Here is a 24,967-nt window from a genome sequence, read left to right as displayed (position 1 = left end):
CCACAAGACCTATCTGTGTGGTGCTACATAAAGCCTGTAGCAAAATAGGAATAGTCTTCCTTTTCATGGTTACAGTGGCCTTAATTCTTTACTTCATTTACCATATTTTTGTTCATTTTTACCTTCGTTGTAACTACGTCATAGTGTATTTTCCATAAGTCCCATTCACATTGATACAGAATTTCACTGTCTGTTTTTCGCAGCAATTCAGATAAGGGCAAATTATCATCACTGTCATTGGCATCATCTTCAGCTTTGGTGACACTTGTTTATTCGGTTGATAAAATTCCTACATGGCAGATGTGCTACCATAATCGAAAGTGAAGGGGGGATTTTTGTTCTGTTTTAGGTCCAGGAATTGTACTACATCCATCGTAAATTTTTCGGTGAATGGTCGCAAGAAAGGTAACTTATTCATCTTTAACATTTTGGTGAACAGACACATACTCATCTCTCCTAGACCTCCTATTCTGTAATTACCTCTCCATAATTGATAGCGTATAAGTCCTTTCTGAACTAAGTGATCACCGAGTTGTAAAGGCTGCAATAAATATAGATAATCGGAAACCATGCCCAGTAACAAAACCTCTGCTGACCTACTCAAGAGCTACCATCCGCATTGTTGCCACAACATTCCCCAGAAAATATGAAAATTGAGACAGCTGTGACACAGTGGATGGACACTTTCTGGCAATGTGTGAATCATTGCTAAGTTCCTCCAATAAAAATTCCTAGGAACATGATATGAGAAATCAGAAAGTAAGACAGGCTGTTTCAGCATTCGAAAATTAACCCCAGTGAAGAAAATAAGAGAGGTTCCAGTTGAATAGAAACTAGGTGAGGAACATGATTCACTCCAGCTGCAACAAATACTTTTGGAATCTGGGTCACAGTAATAACACCAATTCACTCTGCAAATATATTCACGGCAAATGTAGCAACACTGCACCCAGTAGCTTCCAACACAAAGCGACTAATTTCCTTGGTAACTTCAACATTGCAAGAGGATTCAATATCTCATTCAATGACAACATGGTGTAATCCACAAATACATCTTCCCTCCGGACCTTGCTGTGGTGTAATCTACAAATACACCTTCCCTCCGGCCCTTGCAACATGGTGGCAAGCAAAACATTCAGAACTGTTTTTATTGATGTTAGTTACTACTTGTAAAAGATTTCAAAGGGGCAAAACATTTTAAAACTTTGTCAACAAGTCTTTGGAGAAAAGTCTTGCAAAATATGTTTAGACTAGGTGGTTATCTCTGTTACATTGTGTAGAGAGAATCTTAGAGCAATCAAATTCTTTGAAAAAAAAAAAAATGTTCTATGAATGAGACTCAGGCAACACAAGCTCATAATGTCATAAAATTAAGGAAGAGTTTGAAAACCCATCTACCAAACTACCAGACTGTACCCCTGAAATACCTTAATGAACCAATGTGTCATGTACCAGTAGTTATCAGAACATGTACGAACCAGAGGTTTGGCATGTTAAAAAAGGAGTTTCTCAGCTCTATCCTTCCATTTTTCAATTCTCTGAATGTATTCTTCGAACATGATAAGCCACTCATTCATAAATTTTATAACAAGTTAAGTTGCCTTTTCAGGGACATAATTATTTGCATTGTGAGGGCATCATCAGTTACAGAAACTGACAGTACTTCATGTGATTTGAAATTTGCTTCTTCGAATCTTCAGAAAAGTGACTGAGCTGGTCATTGGAGCAAAGACAAGGGCATACATGACGGAAGTTTACTTAGATGATGCCAAGTTGAGAACATCCTATTCTGATGTCAGTAACATTTTATACTAAAACATGTTAATACATAAATGGTCTATTAAGGTATGTATTCACGTTTGAAATTGCGATTTAGGTCAAAATAATCAATATTTAGCTTTTGATGTCAAATGAAAGCCTGGAATTTCTAGTTTCCAAATATGTAAGTATCATTGGCCTGAGACATATAGAACGGCCGTAAATTGCATTTAAATGGACCACTGCATTCATGATTTATCTGCTCTGGGGGCGTGGTCAGGTGCTAACATTCACTAGCTTTCCATACTCAAGCAGTTTTTTCCACATAATTACATTTCAATACATCGCACTGGTGTTTCCCCATGTAGTACCTTTGTGAACCAAAAGATAGCAGTGGTTGTCACATGATATATCTCTGGAGAAGGAATGTTGAATCTTGCATAAATGCTGTGCAATCCAATTATGAATGCCACGTGCTGTGTTATTTGTGTTTATATCGAGTAACTAACTTCTGCTAAGTGAATAATGGGTAGTAATAGACATAGTGGCTATAAAAGAAAGCGCCGTTGCTATGGAAATAAGTATACAATGAATAAAAACAAATATTATTGAGACAGTAGTCCAAAATGAGAACAATAAAAATCAACTTCCCAATGTCAGTAGTGCTTCTGAGTCTAAAACTTTCTACTTCGCATTATGACAGTAATTGTGGTGATTCTGAAGTATTTTTAACATTACATTTAGTGTGTAATGTGTAGAAAAACTGTTATCTTTGCTGGTATGTCCTGTCTGTATGAAATGTAGATCAATATCGCTGAAAAACTTCTGTAAACAGAGGTTAGGTTGGGCATTTTTTTTTTTTGTTAGTTTGGTGTGTAGTAATAGTGATTTTCAATCTGAACCTCAGTGTACATCAAGGGGAAATTGTCATATTATGAAATTAATAGAAGACTTGTGTATGGGATGCGCTTCAATGGGTGTGGTGGAAGTGAAGCAAGAAAATTTTCGAATATTTTGAATTTACCTCCACCGCCCGCACCTGCAGTATATACTGAACATGTCAAGATTCTGGCTGAAGTTACCACTGAAAGAATCTCACAGGAAGAAAACGACTCAAAGAGGACAAAATACTACAATAAGAGGGACCTACTTATGCATCAAACCAAACCAAACTCACTGGCACTAGAGCCCTTGAATGGCCTTGGCCTACCAAGCGACCGCTGCTCAGCCCGAAGGCCTGCGGATTTCGAGGTGTCGTGTGGTTAGCATGAAGAATCCTCTCTGGCATTATTCTTGGCTTCCTAGACCGGGACCGCTATCTCACCGTCAGGTAGCTCCTCAATTCTAATCACGTAGGCTGAGTGGACCTCGAACCAGCCCTCAGGTCCAGGTAAAAATCCCTGATCTGGCCGGGAATGGAACCCGGGGCCTCCGGGTAAGAGGTAGGCACACTACCCCTACACCACGGGGCCGGCACTTATGCCTCAGGAGGGTTTTAATTAGCCAAAGTAAGCAATTTCAATCCCGAAATAAACTTCCAAGATTCAAGTTCAATTTTCCACACAGTGAATTTCTCCAGATTTTTCATAATTCAAAAAATCATAACGTCTTCAAATTTTAAGTTATAGAATACATTGATATGTCAAATTGAAGCTTATTAAAAGTAGAATGTTCTGAACTAAACATAATAATAAATAAGACTATAATAAAAAGGTACCAAATGAAAAAAACAAATCTAAATATTCTAAAATTTTGACCGCCATGAAAAATATATTATAAAAATATGATATCAGTGAATTATTAAATTCTGTTTAGTTCTTCACATTATATGCATTATTAGGATGAATTATGCGCAAAAATAATTGGAATTGAACTATTTTCCAGAAAGCTATGATTTTTGGAAATTTATGCAAAATTTCGGAGTTTTTGTCAATTATTTAGGAAACGGTACCTTAAGTGTGAAATTTTTATAGTGTAAATATATTCCGTAAATGCAAGTATTTCATTGTAAAAATTTCAAAATCATTGATAAAATAGTATAGATTTTGGTCCGAAACGTGAATACATACCTTAAGGATTAGGTTTTAGAGCATACTGAAATTGTTGTTTTCCAGCAAAGATCCAAAATTTTTTAATATGTTGGATATATGATTGACCAGTTTCCTTAACAGTCTGACAACAGAAGAAATTGAATCCTTGGAAACAGAATTTGGTCACTTCCAATTTTATGTGTTTCCTTTTAATGATGGATATTCTTCGAGTTCTATGGAGTAGCTCTCCAGCAGAAATAATTTTTAATTTAGTGAGAAAGAACAAAGCAGAATTCCATGCAAATATGAACACCAAACTACGAATTCTCTGTGAGTGCAAAAAATTCAGATGATTTCAAATGGAAAACCATATTATTAGAGTACTTCTACCAAGAAGGAACTGCATAGGACAAAGGGGGCCAATTAGATTTTACAACATGAAGTGCATAGCGTCAACATCCACCCAAATATCTGGTGCAGATGCTGGTCTCACTGAGGATGCTGTATGGGAAGAGGGCCTTTAGTTGGTAAGAATCATGTTTCATGTGTTTCAATTACCTGAATCATAAGCAGTATGTTTCACATTGATCCATAAAGTAAAAAAACTAGAATGGTCCCACCTAATCAATACTAAAGGCTAATTAAGTTGGGACTAGTTTCGATCTTCAGCCAAGAATTATATAAACTTGAAAGTCTTAGTTACTATATATCGTTGGATTGAAATTGTGTTACAGTCCTGCTGAAACATTAAGCAAAGTTTCACTTTCTTAAGCTTGTAGTTAAAAATAGTTCAGTACAGAATTACATGAATAAAATTTGCATCATAATACATAGCTAACTGTAGCTTGTTTAGAGTAGAATTAAAATTATGTCACCGTTCTGGTAAGACATTAAGTGAGGTTACTCTTTCTTAGGCTTGTGGTTTTAAATTGTTGTAGGACAGAGTCACATGGATGATTTTCGTTGTAAAACAAAGCTTATGGAAATTGACTGTTGCTTAATTTAGAGTGGAATGGAACCATGTAGCATACCATTAGGGGCGTCTTGATATGTTAGAAGAAAGAACGAAGTTGAGTGAAGTTTGTTTTCCAATTTGGATCAGAGTTATAAATATGTCTGAAAAAGATAACATAAAATTAGCTATGATCACAATTATAAGGCCGGATTTCCCAACTAATCAATATTTTTATTTATGTTAAAGTACTTAAAATATTTTTCAGTTCTGGTTTCGGCCATTATAAATAGGCCATCTTCAGCTGTTGAACAACCTTGGTTTTCGTTAATATAACATACAATTATTCTAAGTTTAGGACGACTTATTTCCAAGTTTAAATGATACATTGTTGTGATAAAACATGCGTCAATGAGAATTATAAATGTCTAAAATTATTTAAAAGTTTGTTGTGAATTGTCACTGGTCTTGATGTTCCTTTAAAACACACTTTTGATTTCAATATTACAAAGTTAGACACTACTTATTCTAAGATTAAGATGACTTATTTCTAAATTTAATTAATACAATGTTGTGGTAAAATTTGCGTCAATAGAAAGTCTAAAATTATCTGAAAGTTTGTTTATGAAGTATCACTAGTCTTGATGTTTTATTAACACACTTTTATGATTTCTATGTTAAAGCAGGTACATATTGTATGTTTAAAGTGCCAATTTTGGTGGAACATGTAAATTGAGTTGAAATCTTCATATAGTTTAAGCACTGCTCAAGGTCAGGTTGTCTTAAGTTTAATGACCAATGTTTTAGAGTAGTATGGTGAGTGTGTTCCTTCCGTCTTAATTTTTGATCTGTTGGAAATTTTGATAGCTGTGTTGGAATATTTTTCTGTTGTCTCTAGTTGATCACTTACGTGTTTGTCGGAAGCGTGCTATGTACTCTATGATAACTATGATAAAATTAGCTATGTAGGTTGAAAAATGGGAAAGTATGGGCAGCATAACTTCCATGAACATTGATGTCCATTGGTGGATCCCATTGTGGATGCGTTCGTTGCTTCAGGCTTGTTGCAACACCTTCTGGTAGTGTGTCTGGCTGGAGAGCGAATAGATGTTCAACGCTTTGGTACATTGCAATAAAAAGAACATCTACCAGGCACTCATTCCAAGGGCACGGCGCGATTATTTGATCCGCTCTGTTTTTATACTATACTAGCAAGATACCCGTGCTTCGCTACGGTATTATACTGAAATTTAGAATTGAATGCTTATTGTTTTATATATTATCCACCTAAATTAGTGATCTGACTCGTTTTCTAATAGATTATGGCAACTTTCCTCCCATTTTTCATTCTTTCTTTCCAGCAATCGATTTCGTACTTTCCGAGCTAAGTCCAGGTATTCCACCCGGACAATTGGGTCCCTAAATCTTTGCCATCTTTTCCTATAAGCATTTTTAATATGGATCAAATCCTTCAGGAGATCCAGCGTGGTGTCGTCTTGGGTACCTTGGCGATACTGAACCAGCGGCCAGACTGCATTCTTAGTCATTACCCGTCCAGGACCCATTTCCAGCGCGGTCCGCACATATGACGACGGTCCAGAACATTATTATTATTATTATTATTATTATTATTATTATTATTATTATTATTATTATTATTATTATTATTATAGATGTTTTGGACCCCACAGCAAGATGCAAGACCACTACATGCCGGTAAATTACATCTGCTGCCATTGTCATTGTTGAGAAAGTGACAAACACAATTGTCGCGCGTAGCCAAGTGTGCGGGATTTCTGGCCATACGATTGACATACTTCCGTGCATTATTGACCTTATTATGGAGGCGAAAAATTGGGCGGTCAATCTCATTCCTATCGTTTATTTCAAATGTGTTTAAATTTTTATTTATATGCCAGGAGAATCTACTGTAATCTAAGAACGTTCTCCGAAGGAAAAGATGGCTCTTGAAAACGAACCCAGGAAAGATTAAAAATGATCGGTTTATGATCAGAATAAGTACATCGAAAATCTACAGCCTGTTTCCAGTCATTCGACAGGATCAGGAATGGAATGAATAAAGCCCCCATCTAGTGGCGACAATAGGAATTGTGCCGGCAGCCGAAACCTGTCACACTCCTCTGTGGCAATGGTTAGTGGATGACAAATGAAATGAAATGATATTGGACAGTGTTGCTGGAATGAATGATGACAGGGAAAACCGGAGTATCCGGAGGAAAACCTGTCCCGCCTCTGTTTTGTCCAGCACGAACGTCACATGGAGAGACCGGGATTTGAAACACGGAACCCAGCTGTGAGAGACCGGAGCGCAGCCGCCTGAGCAACGGAGGCTCCCTTATATATACATTATGAACAGTAAAATCAATTGGTCTCACCTCTTTTTACACCCCACCGCCGTAAATTTTATTTACCTCCACCCCCAAAAAACTAAAAGAAGGCGTGTTTCTTTATGTTTAAAGGAGATTCCAAACATCATTGTTTACGTCTATTACCTTCAGTTTTGAGATTACAATAATTAACTTTTTTTCACTTTCACACTCCTCCCCCCAACCCCCAAGTGAATTTTCCGGCAAAAAAATACTTGTACCTTTAATAGTAAAGGATCTTCTAAATACCAATCATCACGAATGTAACTCTGTAACTTCTTCAGTTTCTGATTTATGTGTCCTCATGAAAGGAAATCAACTCCTTTTCACTCCTGCCCCCCAAGATGATTTGTTCCCCAAAACACGTTTTTCTTTGTTTTTAAAGGAGATAAATACCAATTTTCACGTCTGTAGGCCCTAACAACTTTAATTTTTAATAGATGTAAGTATTCTCATACCATTAAGTCAATTAATTTTTTAACTGTTTCACCTCCTCCCCCCCTCCTTCATTGGATTTTCCGAGAATACGTGTTTCTTTACTTTTAAAGCAGATTCCAAATATCAAATTTCACGTCTGTAACATCTTCATTTTTGAGATAACTGTAGCCTAATTAAAAGAATTCAGCACCATTTTCAATCTTTTTTACCCCCCCCCCCCCCCCCCGCACACAAGTGGTATTTCCGAAAACTAAAAATACACGTTTCTTTATTTTAATAGAGATAAAAAATACCATTTTTTCATTTCTGTAACATGTTCAGTTTTTTTAGATATACTGTATAAATTCTCATTTTAAAATTTCACCCACTTTTTGGTTCCCCTTAAGAGGAGTTTCCAAAAACAAATCACCTATGTTTCTTTACATTTACAGGAGATTCCAAATACCACTTTTCACGTCTGTAGCATTCTACGTTTCTCTGATATTCTGTAGATATAGTCTTTCAAAAAATTCACACCAATATGTCACTCCTGTTTAAACGTCATTAATTGGAATTTCCAAAATCAAAAAAATACGTGTTTCTTTATTTTTAAAGGAGATCCCATATACAAATTTTCAGTTATGTAATATCATCAGTTTCTGAGATATATGTATCCTCATTAAAGGCATTCAACCCATTATTCACCCTTTTACACCCCTCCTATTCCTGTTCCTTTATTTTTAAAGGTGATTCTAAATATCAATTTTTACATGTACAAACTTTTAAAGTTTTGAGATATAGATACACTAATTTTAAAAATGCACACCCCCCCCCCTTTCCCCCCTCCCATTAATTGGATTTTCCAAAAACAAAAAAATACGTGTTTTTTATTTTTAAAAGAGATCAAAAATACCAATTTTCATGTCTGTAATTTCTAGAGTTTCTGAAATATAAGTACCGGTATCCTGATTCAAGGCATTCAGCCCCTTTTTCACCCTTTTTCACCCGTCCTATTGGGATTTTCTGAAAACAAAAAAAAACGTGTTTCGTTACTTTTAATGATGATTCTAAATACCAAATTTTACATCTCTAAACATTCAAAGTTTGGAGATATAGATACACTCATTTTAAAAATTCACCCCCTTTTCACCCCCCCCCCCCCCGATTAATTGGATTTTCCAAAAACAAAAAAATACGTGTTTATTTTAAAAGGAGATCCAAAACACCAATTTTCAGGTCTGCAATATCTTCCTTTTCTGAGATATAAGTATCCTCATAAAATGCGTTCAACACTTTTTCACCCCTTCCCACCCCTCCTATTGGGATTTTCCGAAAACAAAAAATACGTGTTTCTTTATTTTTAATGAAGATTCTAAATACCATTTTTTACATCTGTAAACTTTCAAAGTTTTGAGATATAGATACACTCATTTTAAAAATTCACCCCCTTTTCCCCCCTCCCATTCCCCCTTTTCCCCCTCCCATTAATTGGATTTTCCAAAAACAAAAAATACGTGTGTCTTTATTTTTAAAAGTGATCAAAAGTACCAATTTTCAGGTCTGTAATATCTTCAGTTTCTGAGATATAAGTACCGGTATCCTGATTAAAGGCATTCAACCAGTTTTTCACCCTTTTTCACCCGTCCTATTGGGATTTTCTGAATACAAAAAAATACATGTTTCCTTATTTTCAAAGGAGATTCTAAATACCAATTTTTACATTTATCAACTTTTAAAGTTTTAAGATATAGGTGCACTCATTTTAAAATTTCACCCCCCCCTTTTCACCCCCTTAGCAACGGAATATCCAAAAATCCTCTCTTAGCGAGCACCTACATCTTAATGTGAATGTATCCCCAAAATTTCATTTCATTATGTCCAGTAGTTTCGGCTCGGCGATGATGAATCAGTCAGTCAGTCAGTCAGTCAGTCAGTCAGGACAAGCTATTTTATATATATAGATATGGCCAAGCACCATCATAAGAAGAGTCTGTACAACTAAGTTACAGTTCAAGGGACAACTCGTTTCTAAACAAATCTTATGAGTTGCCATTAATGCTTTCACGGCCCGTACTTATAGACGTGATACTGTATAGACTTTTGGGATTACGCCATGTCAAGAAAATAAGGTGAAATTCTTAACGTTTCACAGAGAACTGTGCTCTGCGTCCTCAGAAGAAATCTCGACTGACCACGAGAGAGGCTTCTTAAACAATGACACTTTGAATTTGGACGTTATAATAGAAGTAGAAATGACCGAGCTCGATAGCTGCAGTCGCTTAAGTGCGGCCAGTATCCAGTATTCGGGAGATAGTAGGTTCGAACCCCACTGTCGGCAGCCCTGAAAATGGTTTCCCATTTTCACACCAGGCAAATGCTGGGGCTGTACCTTAATTAAGGCCATGGCCGCTTCCTTCCCACTCCTAGCCCTTTCCTGTCCCATCGTCGCCATAAGACCTATCTGTGTCGGTGCGACGTAAAGCAACTAGCAAAAAAAGAAGTGGAAATGGTACGTTCATTCGCCACCAGATGGCCCCCAGGACGTGGCACAATGCTAGCGTTCGAAGCGGAAGCTGACCAAACCATCACAATCAGGCTAAGCGGTTCACATAACGTGTTTGCGTAACATATGACATAGACAGGTGTATGATATAGACACAAACCTGGAATGAAACATCTAGCGACGAGGAACATACGAAGTTGGAAAATACAGAGACAAAATAACAGTAGTGAAGGGACAGGGAAGGGAACTACCTACATAAATTCTTGATGGCTGGCAACCAGGTATTACTTAATTGATAGCCGGTGCTCCTTTTGAAAGTGTTAGGAATTCTACGTATTTCCACAGCTTCCTGAATAGTCCTGGACCTGTAGTGTCTAGTGTGGGTAAGAGCTCGAGCATCTTGGAACATGATATCATGACCCGACGATAGAGCGTGCTCAGCTATTGCCAATTTGTCTGGTTGGTTGAGATGAATATTACGTTCATGTTCTTTGATACGGGTGCCAATGGACTGGCATGTTTGGCCATGTAAACCTTACCGCACATACAGGGAGTTTTGTATACCCCAGGATGTAAAAGGGGGGACAATTTGTCCTTGGTTTTACTTTTTATTAAAAACCGTGTTTGACACTGCCACTAAAATTGCTCACAGTCTGAGTAAAACCAAGGACAAATTGTCCCCCCCTTTACATCCTGGGGTATATAAAATTCCCTGTATGTGCGACTAAGGTATACATCGGCCAAACATGCCAGTCCATTGGTACCTATATCAAAGAACATGAACGTAATATTAGTCTCAACCAACCAGACAAATCTGCAATAGCTGAGCACACTCTATCGTCGGGTCATGATGTCATGTTCCAAGATGCTCGAGCTCTTACCCACACTAGACACTACAGGTCCAGGACAATACAGGAAGCTGTGGAAATACATAGAAATCCTAACAATTTCGACAGGGACATCGGTTATCAATTAAGTAATACCTGGTTGCCAGCCATTAAGAATTTACGTAGGTAGTTCCCTTCCCTGTCCCTTTAGTATTGTTATTTTGTCTCGGTGTTTTCCAAATTCGTACGTTCCTCATCGCCAGATGTTTTTTCTAGGCTTGTGTCTATATCATACACCTGTCTATGTCATATGTTACGCAAACACGTTACGTGAACCGCTTACTCTGATTGTGGTGGTTCGGTCAGCTTCTGCTTCGAACGCTAGCGTTGTGCCACATCCTGGGGGCCATCTGGTGATGAATGAACGTACCCTTTCCACTTCTATTATAACGTCCAAATTCAAAGTATCATTGTTTAAGAAGCCTTTCTCGTGGTCAGTTGAGATTTCTTCTAAGGACGCAGAGCACAGTTCTCTGCGAAACGTTAAGAATTTCACCTTATTTTCTTGACACGGCATAAACCCAAAAGCCTATACAGTATCAAATCTTATGAGGTAGTAAGAAATTCAGTAGAGAATAAGAGTGGTTTACATGGATTTTTAAGAGCAAGCAAGACGAAGATGGTGTTTTATTTTGAGTTAGTACAAAAGATAGACATTTTTTCATACGCATTTTTTGAAATGCTTCCTCAACAAAAAGGACAAATATAGGAACTATTAATGCTATTTAGATAGGCATTAATGAGGGAGGCAGTGGGGGGTGGAAGAGAGAGAGTTTTTTTTTAAATTTTATGATTTTATCTATTTATGTTTTTAGTATAAGTTAGTATTATTAGATCTTAAAATATGAGGAATTTTGTTTTGAGATGTATAGTTCGCTGATGAAGAGAGTAGGCCATCTCTCGAAACATGTACGAGTAATAATTACGTAAACTTACAAATTGTATAATAAATATTGACAGGGTGGACCCAACAACCAACCCTGGCATTTTTCATGAGCTTAGCCAACACAGACCAATCGAAGACCAATAATGGTCAAATTTATTGATTCATACCATATGTTATATGCTTCAAGTTCCTGTATTTGTATAGAATCATTTCCATCTTATAATTTTTTTTATGTTACATTGAAGTTAAAGTAGCTGGTGGTTCATTTAGTAAGGGATTTGCTTCCCAACTGTAGTCTGAAGTTCAGTTCTCAGTAATGGCGGAGATTTCAAAACTATCCTCCACATTGCAGACAACTCTTGGTTGACCTGACCAATTTTTTATGTGAATAGCATCTGGTGAGTTCCTCTGTTGGTAAAGGGCTATCAGGCAGTAATGTTGAGCACACTACCTTCATCTCAAGACTGTATGGTGCATTACTTCCCCCAATCTACTGTAAAACCATACTTCTTGAAGTATTAACTTTGCTTAATCGTCAAAAGTGTATCACATGTTCAAGGTGTTCTCTCTTAATTGAAAAGTATAGATAGCAAGAAGTTAATTATTTGTCTTGATTTGAATTTGATCATAAGAAAATGCTCTTAATTGAATTATGATTAAATTTCCTTCTTTTTTCTTTTTTTTTTCAGGTTCACATGATATTCACTGTATGAGGGATATGAGAGATGCATTAGGAGCTTTGGGACCTGTGGATGGACAAAACCCAGAGCTGAATAATCTGACATGTTCCATGACAGAAGTAGAGAAAGGAGACATTGTTTTTCTAACGTCCGATGGAGTTTCAGATAATTTTGACCCTGTTGTTGGAAAATTTGCTGTGTTGCCTCCTGCACAACAGAATGAAAACTCTAGCGTTAAAACAGCAACGAATCCTCTGAAAATGCTTACTCATAATTCAAGATTGTCTGCATCAAATATATCTAAACTACCAGTCAGTAGTGAAGTTGTTCCCAGTTCTCTACCAACAGTGGAAGCCTACCAGAGACATGAACTCTCTCTATTGAGAATGGATGATTTATTAAAGAATGGTGTGTCTGGTGATGGACCTCCTTGTGAAGATGCAAAAACACTTTGTGAAATGCTTTTAGATTTCGCTGTTAGACTTACTGCTGCAAAGCGCCATATTTTGGAGGATCCAGACTTGTATTACACAGTGTCTGATAATTCAGATCAACAGATTACTGAATTAAGTCGTGCTGAACAACGAACAAGACGTAAAAAAGTGTGCGAGAAATTAGCCATGGTGCCAGGGAAATTAGATCATGCTGCTGTTGTAGCTTATAAGGTTGGAATTCGCAAGAAGAGGAATGTTGAAGCACAATCAAAGAGCACCAAGAACGGAGACAGTGTGTCAGATGATCTCTTGTTGGAAACAGTTCTGTGAGAATAAGGTGTGGAATAGCAACTCGCATGGGATGAGTGAGCCAACATGACTTGGCAACGATTGACATGTGATATGTGAAAAATATGTTGAGTTTTTATCAGTATGACATTGCGGTTTTAGTTTGCTATCATATTATTGTAAATGTTGTTCTCTTAAAATGGCTCCCTTTTCTAATCATCATTGTTCAAAATTATACCTATGTTAGATAAGATGAATCTGTTAATAATGAAAGTTATTCTGATGGAGTGACACTGTTAATTTGATTTGTGAAAAATATTGGCAGACATTCTAAAACCTTTTGAAGTGTATTATATGTTTAATAGCATGTGATTTCTGTTAATCGTTTGATGTTTCACAATGTAACCTAGATAATGTTCTTATAGATGAAATTTTTTTCTGATGTCCATTACCTACACTGCTTTCTTTCAATATCCTCATGTACTAGTAAAGTTGTGTTTGTCTCTTTCTGTGTCTGTTGCCTTCTACCTACCTGTCTAATTTTACCTGGAAATGGGGAAAAATTATTTTTGTATGTATCACACTAAATGTTGCGAGCAAAAGTTACCCTAACTTTGCTGAGATGAAACTACCTTTCTGGTTGAACAATGGTACTATGTTTTTGTTTTTTTAAATTGCTTTCCATATAATTTACATTAGTATGGTTAACAAAAAAATTACCTACAAGATAGTTAAAATCAGTTGGTGGCCTGGTAGACATATCCATTTCTCATTCTTCGAGGTATTTACATGTAAACTACACTATTTGGTCAGGAAAGAGATTAAACCTGAACTTTCTCACTCTTAACATATTGAGTGACAGAAAGGACAACGTATCTCCAGCTTCACGCTAGGCTCAATTAGATCGGCAGTAGGAACAGATACTCAGCTCATAATTAATCCCATTGTTCTGTCGGAGATTAATACTGCAACCTTGCTATTGTACACACACACACACACGCACGCACGCATTCCCAAGGTAGTTTTGAAAGTTATCAAGGACTTCAATTACCATACATTTATGAAAATCAGCAAAGGCTGCAATGTGTAATATGATGACAGAAACCACATGCTGTAACCAAGAGTATACTTCAATATGATACTGACAGTCCATGAATCTTAGGAAAATAATTGCTCTGTATAGACAGATTATTTATAGTGCTGTTATGCCTGCTGAAATAGAATCCTGTTTGTAGCCTGTAAAATAGATGATGCATAAAAAAATTCATTTTAATTGCAGTAATGTTGTATATATTTTTAACTGTTTTACATTGTGTGTAAACAGAGTATTCATATTTTAATTATTATAGTAATAATGTATATATCTGTGGTCCCACATCTGTGTGATGTTTACCAAATATGTACAGTGTTGAATGTATGAATTTTAAAGCAATTTTCTGCTAATTTATTCCAGAAATATTACTGATAAATTCCTATAGTAGCTTTCCAGATGGGCAGCTTTTTTTGGTATTACTACTTCATTAATACTCAAATTATATTTTTTACTTTCCTCGTTAGACTTTAAATTCTGTTCTTATTGTAGCTGGTATGCTTTGTGCAATACAATTCTGTTTAAATTATATTTAGTTGTAGGTGAAAACCAGCTTAGTGACAGTTTTGAGTCAAAGCTGCAAAATGATTTTGCTTCTTTGTAACAGGCGTAGTATTGCATTTTCAACTACTTGCTCAGGGTTAAAATAGTGAAAGAAAAATATGAAAGAAATTTCATAAGAAAATTTAAAATATATCATATAATATGATCAAATAATCTTTAACTTGACTGTACTAAAGTAACTTTGGTATGGATTCAAAACATAACTGCATACAGTGAAACCTCGCTCTAAAATCTTTCAAAGTTTTGGAATAGAGCTCTAATACTACTGTATTTACTTAAATGAACAATACTCTCAAGTAATTTTCTTGTGCTATTTTTTTAAGATACTGGTAACTTAATATATTATACATTAAACTAGTTTCACTAATTTACTGTAATAAAAATATTTTGCAGTGGTGTGATATACATTTGAATGCCTAACCTTCATCATTGCTCAGCATGATCAGTGTTTAACATAATACAAAATGCATTAGCATATCTTAAATGCTGTTTGTGTGAAAATTCACTATAACCACACTACAAAATGATCGTACAGAATCTATGAATTTGTCAGTATTTTGAATTCTATACTGCACTAAAACATCCTAAAACATGAATTTGTCCTTGAAAAAACTTCTGATGATATAGTGACATAGGTAGTAGAGTTGATTGTGATACTGCAAGAATAGAGTAAAGGAAAATTTATTTCTGAAGAAATTCTGCAAAATTTGAGCTGATTGTAGTTAAATCTTCAGGTGGATTGGAAATCACATTACTTCTCTTAATCCAATCCAAGATACAGAGGATTCATCGTAATCACATTTTCTCACAACAAATGGGGCCGGGGGGAATTGCTTTACATGGTATAGGTCATGAAGCTGAAAGCTTACAGTCAGGACATGACTTTGAACCCCTCCATCGAAAGCCCTCATGGGTGATTTTCCCTGGTTTCTCATTTTTGCACTAGACAAATAATTAATTAATGTCATGACTGCTAACTTCCCTTTCTTGTCCCTGCATTGTTAAAAGCCTACTTGTGTTAGTGTGATGTTAAGTGATTCCATGGACTTGGTACCTATTAGAGATTATGTAGATCAGGCCGTCGGCTAAAACTGCCAGGAATGACAGGCTCCTTGTCCTTCAGGTCTTGCAAGATAGCCACTGTACAACAGTCCAGGCCAGGAATCGTCCCAGCAGTAAGAAACGTTATTGTGAGAGAACTGTAAGACAAAGACTTCTGGAAGCCACATAGAGCTCAAGAAGACCCCGCCACCAGTGTGCAGCTTACTCCCCAGCACCAAGCAACGTAGCTAGAATTTGCGCATCGGTACCAGAACTGCACTGAGATGAGTCAGATATAGCAACTTTCAAATTAATTTTCAAAACTTGCACTCATTGACATGAGGTTTGAAAAGAACATCGTGAGAGTGGAAAAAGACTGGGGAACAATATTCACCCTGTGGAGGTAGCTGTGTCATTGTTTCGGATGGTATCAGTTTTGATGTGCAAACTGAGTTTGTCAGCATTGATGGAGGTGCTCTGAGTTGCTGGAGTTGTTAAGAAGTAGACAATCCCCTTTGCTCCGTTTGTTGGCAGAAGCTTCAGACAGTTGTATGGCAACGCCCATCGCCATGTTGCTTGTTGTTAGTTGGAATTCCTTCGTGACGTTGGGATACTAATCCTGAACTAGCCAGCACGTAACCCAACATCAATGCCAGTTAGAACCTGTGGGATATGCTTGGACAAAATGTCTGAAATCAAAATTTTGACACCCTAAATAAAACGAGACCAGCACTATTGGAGGAGTGTATACGCATCCCCCTTTAAACAATCCTGAACCTTGTGGATAGCATGCCACGGTGCATGGAGCCTGTCGTCATCACCAGGGGTGTGTTTATGTTGAGTATTCAGCCCAAAGACTGACAACAGCTCTGCCATCAGCTGTCATAGATGGCCTAGGCATCACTGACGGGGTGTACAGTAGTAAGAAAACATTACTAGTGTGAGGAAAGTGGTCAGTGGTAGCAAGAGAACATTCAGTTTCAAGATTTAATTCTATTCAGTAAAAATGCAAAAATGTGCATCTGTTTTGAAAAATATAAAATATTGTAAAAAAAAAACTTAACACTGACCTTTGATGATGAGAATAATGTGCATGGGGCACAATCAGTGCCATATGTTGTGTGTCAATAAAAAATAAAAGTTTCGGGTAACTTAATATAGCCGGTTTTAATTTGAAATGATCCCCTTTTTTGCCAATCAGTGCATGTGACCATTGTTTTCTCTTAATCTAAATGCAGTTGATTTAGCGCATTGCTCACATACCTAAGTAATGAATGCTATGAAAAATTTTACTGGATTAGCTTTTCAGGTGAAAAGAAATACTGGTACCATGGTAAATGTTATATAGTTAAGAATCAAGCAGTGCTATCCATTTGTACTCTTTCTCTAGTGCACGCTCCCATTCTTGATTATTAAGACTTCTCCTTCATGTGAGGATCAGTGGCTTGGAAAACGAGAACATTTAAAATTGCTTGGATTTGTGCAATGTGTAATCAAACAAGCAAGCGCAGTTTTTAATTGTTTCAGGAAGTTTGAAGAAATATTTCAAATCTATTACACCTTCTTAAAGTTTTTATACATAAGCAAGCCATTAATTTAAACAAGAACTTCGTGCCCTACCCTTTTTGGTTTAGAGATGAAAACATGCAAACGTTTTTATCAAATTGACAAAAGTAAAATGCTTTCTGCAGCACAATTTTGAACTGAAAATATGCCAGATATTGGCATCTTTCCTGACAGGAATTACATCAACTCAGAAACGTGGCATTCCATATCTGATAAATTGCTTTTAGTCTTTGGAAAAGTAACTTTATCATCCCATCTGTGGTGAAACAAGCTTCACACTTTCAACCAAGCCATTAATTGAGTTTAGAATTTACTCTCCTTCTTTATACTTTAGATTTTTTTCATTTTTGTTTGTGCTTTACTCTCTTTGCCTCCATTCTGTTTTATTATCGTTCTGCCTTGTTTTGTGGTTTTTATTGAAAAATCGAATAATCAGTTCTTATTCTTCTTTGGAAATTAGTAAATACAGATCATGTTTTGCATTGCTGTATATGTATCACTGTCACTCATTTTGAGCAATTGTGTGTACAGTAGCATAGAGGGAATAACTAATAGCTTCTGGGGTAGAAATTAATTTCTCCTCTTCTCACTCTAATCTTGGCCAGCACTGTTTGAAATTGATTGATATATTAAGCATAATTAAATAATATAGCAAAAAACAGTGTCTTGCTTATAATAGTAATGCTAATTCTGGAACTGCAAGAATTGCTGATAATTTCTTAAATCTTTTACTTTGTCATGCATTTTTTTTAATATATACAATTTGCTTTATGTCGCACCGACACAGATAGGTCTTATGGCAATGATGGGATAGGAAAGGGCTGGGAGTGGGAAGGAATTGGCCTTGGCCTTAATTAAGGTACCTGGTGTGAAAATGGAAAACCACGGAGCACCATCTTCAAGGGTGCCAACAATGTGTTTTGAACCCACTATCTCCTGGATACAAGCTCACAGCTGCGCGTCCCTAACTGCACAGCCAACTCGCCCGGTATTTTATTTTTTAATAAAATTGTGTATATATACACTACATATGTGCAGTGAAACCTCTGAGATCAGTCACACTGAGTTGTTACTCTTGAAGAGGTCATTCTTCCTATTGATCTGATTACATTTTCCAAAAGTGTACCATGGGTCCTCCTTTCAATGGTCAGCACATTCTGCAGTCATACACCTCTCGCCTTCTTTGCAAAAAGAAACGTGTAAGGTTGTAGTTTCATGTAACTGTTATTGTGAGCATATAGTCACAAGTCTTGCATGCATCTGAGATTCAAGCTGAGCCTCCTATATGAGTAGCTAGTGAATTAATTCCTAACCTATCATGTTCCCCCCCACCCCAACCAACTCTTCCAAAAGTCGTGGGACCAAATCTCAACATTTAAAATGTCCTTAGTTCAAGTTTACCTATGTTGATGGATTTACTAGCATGTTGAACTTCTTATAGGACAATATCTTGGCTCCTTGGACCATTATCTGTAAAAAGATGTGTCAAATATAAAACTGTATTTAATTAATAAGCAAGTAGTTGTGCATACTTTCATAAATTTCAACCATAACTTAAATAGCAAGTAACTCAAGTGCCCCTAACATTGTCCAGTGAGCAGTTCATAATATTGTTTTGTAATGTTACTATTCACTAGATAACATTTTTTTACTCAAATGTTCATCCCAAAGTTATTTTAATACCAGTTGTTAATGAGGAGGAAAGCATTTGTTTAAACTCTTAAATGAGGATTATTCCTGTATGTGAACTCTTGTTCAAATTGCAGCAAGGAACTAGGTCACATACTAATCCAAGACTGGAAATGAGTGATCATCTTTTTTCTTTTTTTTTTTTTTTTTTAAGTCTTGCAATTTATACAGTATATTTATTTGTAATTTTCCATTACAGAATTGTTTCTCTTCCTAGTGTGTATCATATTCAGTGCATTTCTGACATAATTGTGTAATTCTGACAAACTTCATTATGTATTTTGTATTCTTCTTACATGATCCTGTCATTCTTTCAGGTTCATAATGTTCCTGTTTGAAATGGGTTCATTATTGAATATTTTAAATGTTGATTTCTAAAATGTACCATGTTAAAATGTATCATTTCTAAAAGCTTATATTTTTGTCCAAATAGAAAACAATGTTTTTACATAACTTTGTCAATTTTTTAAGTATATGACAGTAGAGCACAATAGCTGACTTGACAACGTAGGGTGGGATATCAGATGTGGGAAGCACTGCATGTAACAAATAAGATAATTAATTTTTATGCTGTCATTTACTGTTACGTACCTTCAAAGAAAGATGCAGTTTATACATGTTTTAACAAATGTCACATATTACGAATATGTCTTCTGTATACCTTGTCTCTCTTGTATTTTTACCGTGGTACATACAACTGTCTTATTGTGTCTATGCTTGCTGAGTCACCATAAATCGATTTCCTATTATGATTACAGTTTTTAAGAAGAAGAAATCTCAATGAGTTGTTCTCATATTGCTCTGTGCTGATTTGTAACCAAGAATATAGTTATGACTGTTAGTAAATGTCTTGAGAAGTGCGCTGTTTGGATGATATCTTCCTCATCGAATCTGATACTGAATAAATATTGGTTTCATGTTTATCTCCTCTCTTGTATTATTCTTCAAAAGTCTGGAGTATCATGAGTTAACCCTTTGCAGGCAGTGGTAACTTATACAAAATATTTTATAAAACAAGAAATACAAACTGTTGGAGAAGTTACTAAAATAATGCAAGTATACTCTGAAGTTATTAGTATTACATACCTGGTTTAAAGTATATTTATTAGCCAAGTTGAAACTGAAAAGAAAAAAAAGTGGATTCCTTCTTAACAGCTGGCTTATAAGTGTAAATCAAACTTCAATATGGTTTGAAGACAAAATTTTACATATCAGGTTGTCATTAGAAGAATCCCACAGAAGGCACTCCCAAGTTATGATCCTGCAGTGGTTAGCTTGAAGTGCACTATTTACTTGCAGTAATAATATGTCATGTTTCAAGTGGATTTGTTCATGCAGAAGTTAAAAAAAATGAGCCAGGAAGTAACCACAGAAGTTCAGCACATATGCTACAGAACTGCCACTCTTGCCAAATTGTGTCATTAAGGTGGTTCCATTAAACTTGTATTGAGTATGATATACTTGGAGGTACTTCTCTGAATATAGATAAGGCCTTCAAGTGAAAATGTAAAAAAAAAAATATATTGTATCTGCACACAACACAAGCTAGAGATTGATTAGGTACTTGTTGATGCAAAAGAACTTCTTTTATCTCACAAATTTTTCCACTATGGTATTACGCTGTAGTGTACAGGACACAAACTTCACGTTGAATGAAAACATTTTTCTGCACTCTTTATGAAATGAAAGGGAATGTCATATTGGCTATACAAAGCTGAAACAGGTAGAGAATGTCAAGTCTTTAGGATCTGTGTTCTCCGACAATGGTAGTTTAGTAGGTGAGATTGAATCCAGGTGCAGTAAAGTTAATGCAGTGAGCTCGCTGTTGCAATCAACAGTATTCTGTAAAAAGAAAGTCAGCTGCTGGACGTAACTATCTCCACATCAATCTATTTTCAAACTGCTTTGCAGGAAAGAGAACTGGGTGGACTGACGATATCTAATAAGTTAGAAGTAATATACATGAAAGTAGCGAAAATGATTGCTAATACAAACAGGTGGGAACAATGGCAGGATGGTACTCGAATGGCTAGATAAAAGATAAGTTAGGAATGAACTCTTGATGAAGCTGTACACATAAACTGGCTTTGGTGGTGGTGTCATGTGAGGCGAATGGAGGAGGATTGCTTACGTAGGAGAATAATGGACTCTGTTATGCAGGGTAAGAGAAGTAGAGAGAGAAACCAAGACGATGATGTTTGGACTCAGTTTCTAACGAGGCCACAGAGCTAGTTACAAATAGAGGATTGCGGTGGCAGATAGTAAATTCACAGAGGCTTCGCAGACTGAATGCTGAAAGGCATAACAGTCTATAATGAAGATGTACTTATTGGCCCCTTTTTCCCAAGTGTAACTCAGCTGGGCAACATGGGAGATCCCGAAGTGGTCTGTTCGTAATGGTGGCTGTTCAATTATCAAGAGGCATTAAAAGGACAAATTAAAATAAGGCTGACATTTATTAATTATATAGCACATCACAATCAATTTTCCAAAGGTAAAATCCATAATTTCCATTCACACATTTTACAAAAATGTATGCAATGTAATTCAAGATAAGCTTGACGATGACTTCAACTATGTTCTGAAATAAACCAGAAAGAACCAAGAGATTAACCTCATATCTTGGTTAAGTGAAAGCACACTGAAAAGAAAACAACCTTACTTCACACGAATAAATTTGTGCACTCATCAAATTAATTTCAGGTCATCTTGGCCTATATAAAACATAATCTCCGATAAAGCACTTGAATTGAGTTCACTTACTCTAATAAATGTCCCGTGATTAATAAGAACCACGAACCTACTACGCTGGTGTAGCAGGGGGAGAGGTGATACACCCACGTGGCGCGTTCCAGGTGGCGGAAAGGGAGGTCCTAACCGGCTTGCCGGCGGACTTGAGGGAAATAAAATACATCTCGCGGACCAAACACACAACCCCCCTGTGGGTGGGGTACGCAGACGAAGAATATACCCACAGTATCCCCTGCCTGTTGTAAGAGGCGATTAAAAGGGGCGACCAGGGGATGATTTTATTAGAACCATGAAACTACTTGTGATATTTACCACCACACAGGGAACACCATGGGTCGCTTTTACTTGCGTGTAGTACCACCACGTTAGGTACCAAATAGGTTTGTGATTAGTAGCAATAGAGTACGTTGCCGGCTTCTACAGTACCTGTGATACGTACCCCTATATGCGCAACACCATGGGATTAGAGACAGCATCGTTCTGCCTTGCCTATGCTTAGTACCCACTATGTGAGGAACACCACAGGATAGTGCGGGTCCCTGTGGTTAGTTCACTTATGTGAGGAATGCCATAGGTTTGCGTTGCCTGTAAATTACATTACAAGATATTAGAATCATTCCGTATTGACGGTTTTCACTTTACAATGGCGAAAAATGAAAGTATCCTCCTATTCAATACATCATATATTCCGTCATTAGACGGAGTAAACAAGTTCAGACATGTTTCGGCTCGTTTGAGCCATCTTCAGTGGAAAAAATTAGGGGGGTTGGAATAATTTACATAATATGAGTTGAAAAAATGCTAAAAAACATAATGAAAGCGCAAATGAAAAAACAAACAAAAGAGAGCCTAGACGGAAACAAAATTAACACAAATATACAATATTTACATCAATATGCAGAGCAAAAAACAACTTATTGTGACAAAATTCAGTGAAACAGGTGTTAATTTGAAATAATAATTGATACTAAAAACTGCGTTAACCTAAGAAACAAGGGAATGAGAAAACAAATGATGCAGATGGAAATGAATAATAGTAGCACATGGTGAGGTTGTGGACCTCATAGTTTACAAATTATTAGTTTATGAAAACGACGAAACAGTTTGAAATCGCTGTCAAAATCCTAGTGGAAACCCATCACAACAAATTGGTCAGGAGGAGAGCGGGAGCAAACATTTTGAGAGAAACCAAGCCTGAATTAACCTGCAGGCGAAAAGCCTGTGATAAGGAGATCACAGGCTTGGTTTCTCTCAAAATGTTTGCTCCCGCTCTCCTCCTGACCAATTTGTTGTGATGGGTTTCCACTAGGATTTTGACAGCGATTTCAAACTGTTTCGTCGTTTTCATAAACTAATAATTTGTAAACTATGAGGTCCACAACCTCACCATGTGCTACTATTATTCATTTCCATCTGCATCATTTGTTTTCTCATTCCCTTGTTTCTTAGGTTAACGCAGTTTTTAGTATCAATTATTATTTCAAATTAACACCTGTTTCACTGAATTTTGTCACAATAAGTTGTTTTTTGCTCTGCATATTGATGTAAATATTGTATATTTGTGTTAATTTTGTTTCCGTCTAGGCTCTCTTTTGTTTGTTTTTTCATTTGCGCTTTCATTATGTTTTTTAGCATTTTTTCAACTCATATTATGTAAATTATTCCAACCCCCCTAATTTTTTCCACTGAAGATGGCTCAAACGAGCCGAAACATGTCTGAACTTGTTTACTCCGTCTAATGACGGAATATATGATGTATTGAATAGGAGGATACTTTCATTTTTCGCCATTGTAAAGTTGCCTGTAAATAGCGCCGCAGTGTGCGAAACACCATAGATCTGTGTTACATGTGCAAATTTCATTACCTGTGAGTAGTACCATGCTGTGTGGAATACCACGAGTCTATGCTACTTTTGATTAGTACCGCAACATGACAAATAGCATGGTTCTATTTTCCTAGCGATAAGTACCATTTTGAGAGGTCGATGACCTGGATTTTGGACCTGTTTAGACTACAAGCATCTTTGATTCAGTATTATACTTTAGATGCAATCCGTTGGTCAGTAATACTATTATTTAATGCTAGTTTCTGGGAATGTGGGGCATTGCGGGTCGGATCCACTGATTGTTTTAACTTCATATCCATCCATTCGTTCTTCGCCCTAATGTTTTCGAATCTGGTCAGTGGAGGATTCTAGATTTTTTTTTGTGTTGCTATTTACTTTACGTCGCACCGACACAGAGATGTCCTATGGCAACGATGGGATAGGAAAGGCCTAGGAATTGGAAGGAAGCGGCCGTGACCTTAATTAAGGTACACGCCCGGCATTTGCCTGGTGTGAAAATGGGAAACCACGGAAAACCATCTTCAGGGCTGCCGACAGTGGGATTCGAACCCACTGTCTTTTTTGCAAGAAATCAGCTTCATTTTCCGTATCAAATCCTATTTACAGAGACTTATAACAATAAAAATCTTCCACCTTTTTGATACTTATATTTCCATTTTAGCAAATTAATTAATTAATTACAAACAGTACACGTTTCATTTTTTTTTGAACATCTTCAGCTGTTACATAGCTTAGGTGAATCACTAAATTTTTATCTTTTTAAGTACATTATAATCAGGTACCTTGTTCTTCTTAAATACTATTTAAATATAAATTGAATTAAAATGAAATTAAAAACAATGTGGTGGTTAAATGGGTTTCGTGAAATGAGACAGAATGGATATATTTATACTTAGCCTATTTTAAAAACTATTTCTATTCATTTGAATAGCTGTTGTTAAAAAGTTTCCAGCACTGTTTCACTAAAATGTTTCTCTTGTCTTCCAGTAAACAGTTTTTGATAAAATATATGACTCTTTGACACTGTTCTAAATATTGTTGAGTGTTCACTTCTTTCACTCCCTCCAAGATGGCTGCTATTTGCTTTTGAACTTGCTTAATATATCTTAAATTAGATTAATTGCGGAACCTTGAAGCTGATTGCCGTTTGCTAATAATAAAGGAGCTTCCTCATATTCTGAAATGAAATAAAAATAA

The 24,967-nt window shown here is 36.4% G+C and overlaps 1 protein-coding gene across 1 annotated transcript in view; it reads left to right on the top strand.

The window, feature by feature from the left end:
• Nucleotides 1-20,095, top strand: part of LOC136864106 (PP2C-like domain-containing protein CG9801) — a 278,336-nt gene extending 258,241 nt beyond the window's left edge. The window contains exon 5 of the mRNA XM_067140681.2: nt 12,510-20,095. Within this exon, the coding sequence (XP_066996782.2) occupies nt 12,510-13,264 (755 nt within the window). The 3' untranslated portion in view covers nt 13,265-20,095. The remainder of the gene's footprint in view (nt 1-12,509) is intronic.
• Nucleotides 20,096-24,967: the final 4,872 nt, after the last annotated feature.

This window comes from Anabrus simplex, chromosome 2 (assembly GCF_040414725.1).
Source record: "Anabrus simplex isolate iqAnaSimp1 chromosome 2, ASM4041472v1, whole genome shotgun sequence".
Lineage (NCBI taxonomy): Eukaryota > Metazoa > Arthropoda > Insecta > Orthoptera > Tettigoniidae > Anabrus > Anabrus simplex.
The sequence above is the reverse complement of the archived record's forward strand: the minus strand, read 5'-3'. Positions and strand labels throughout refer to the sequence as shown.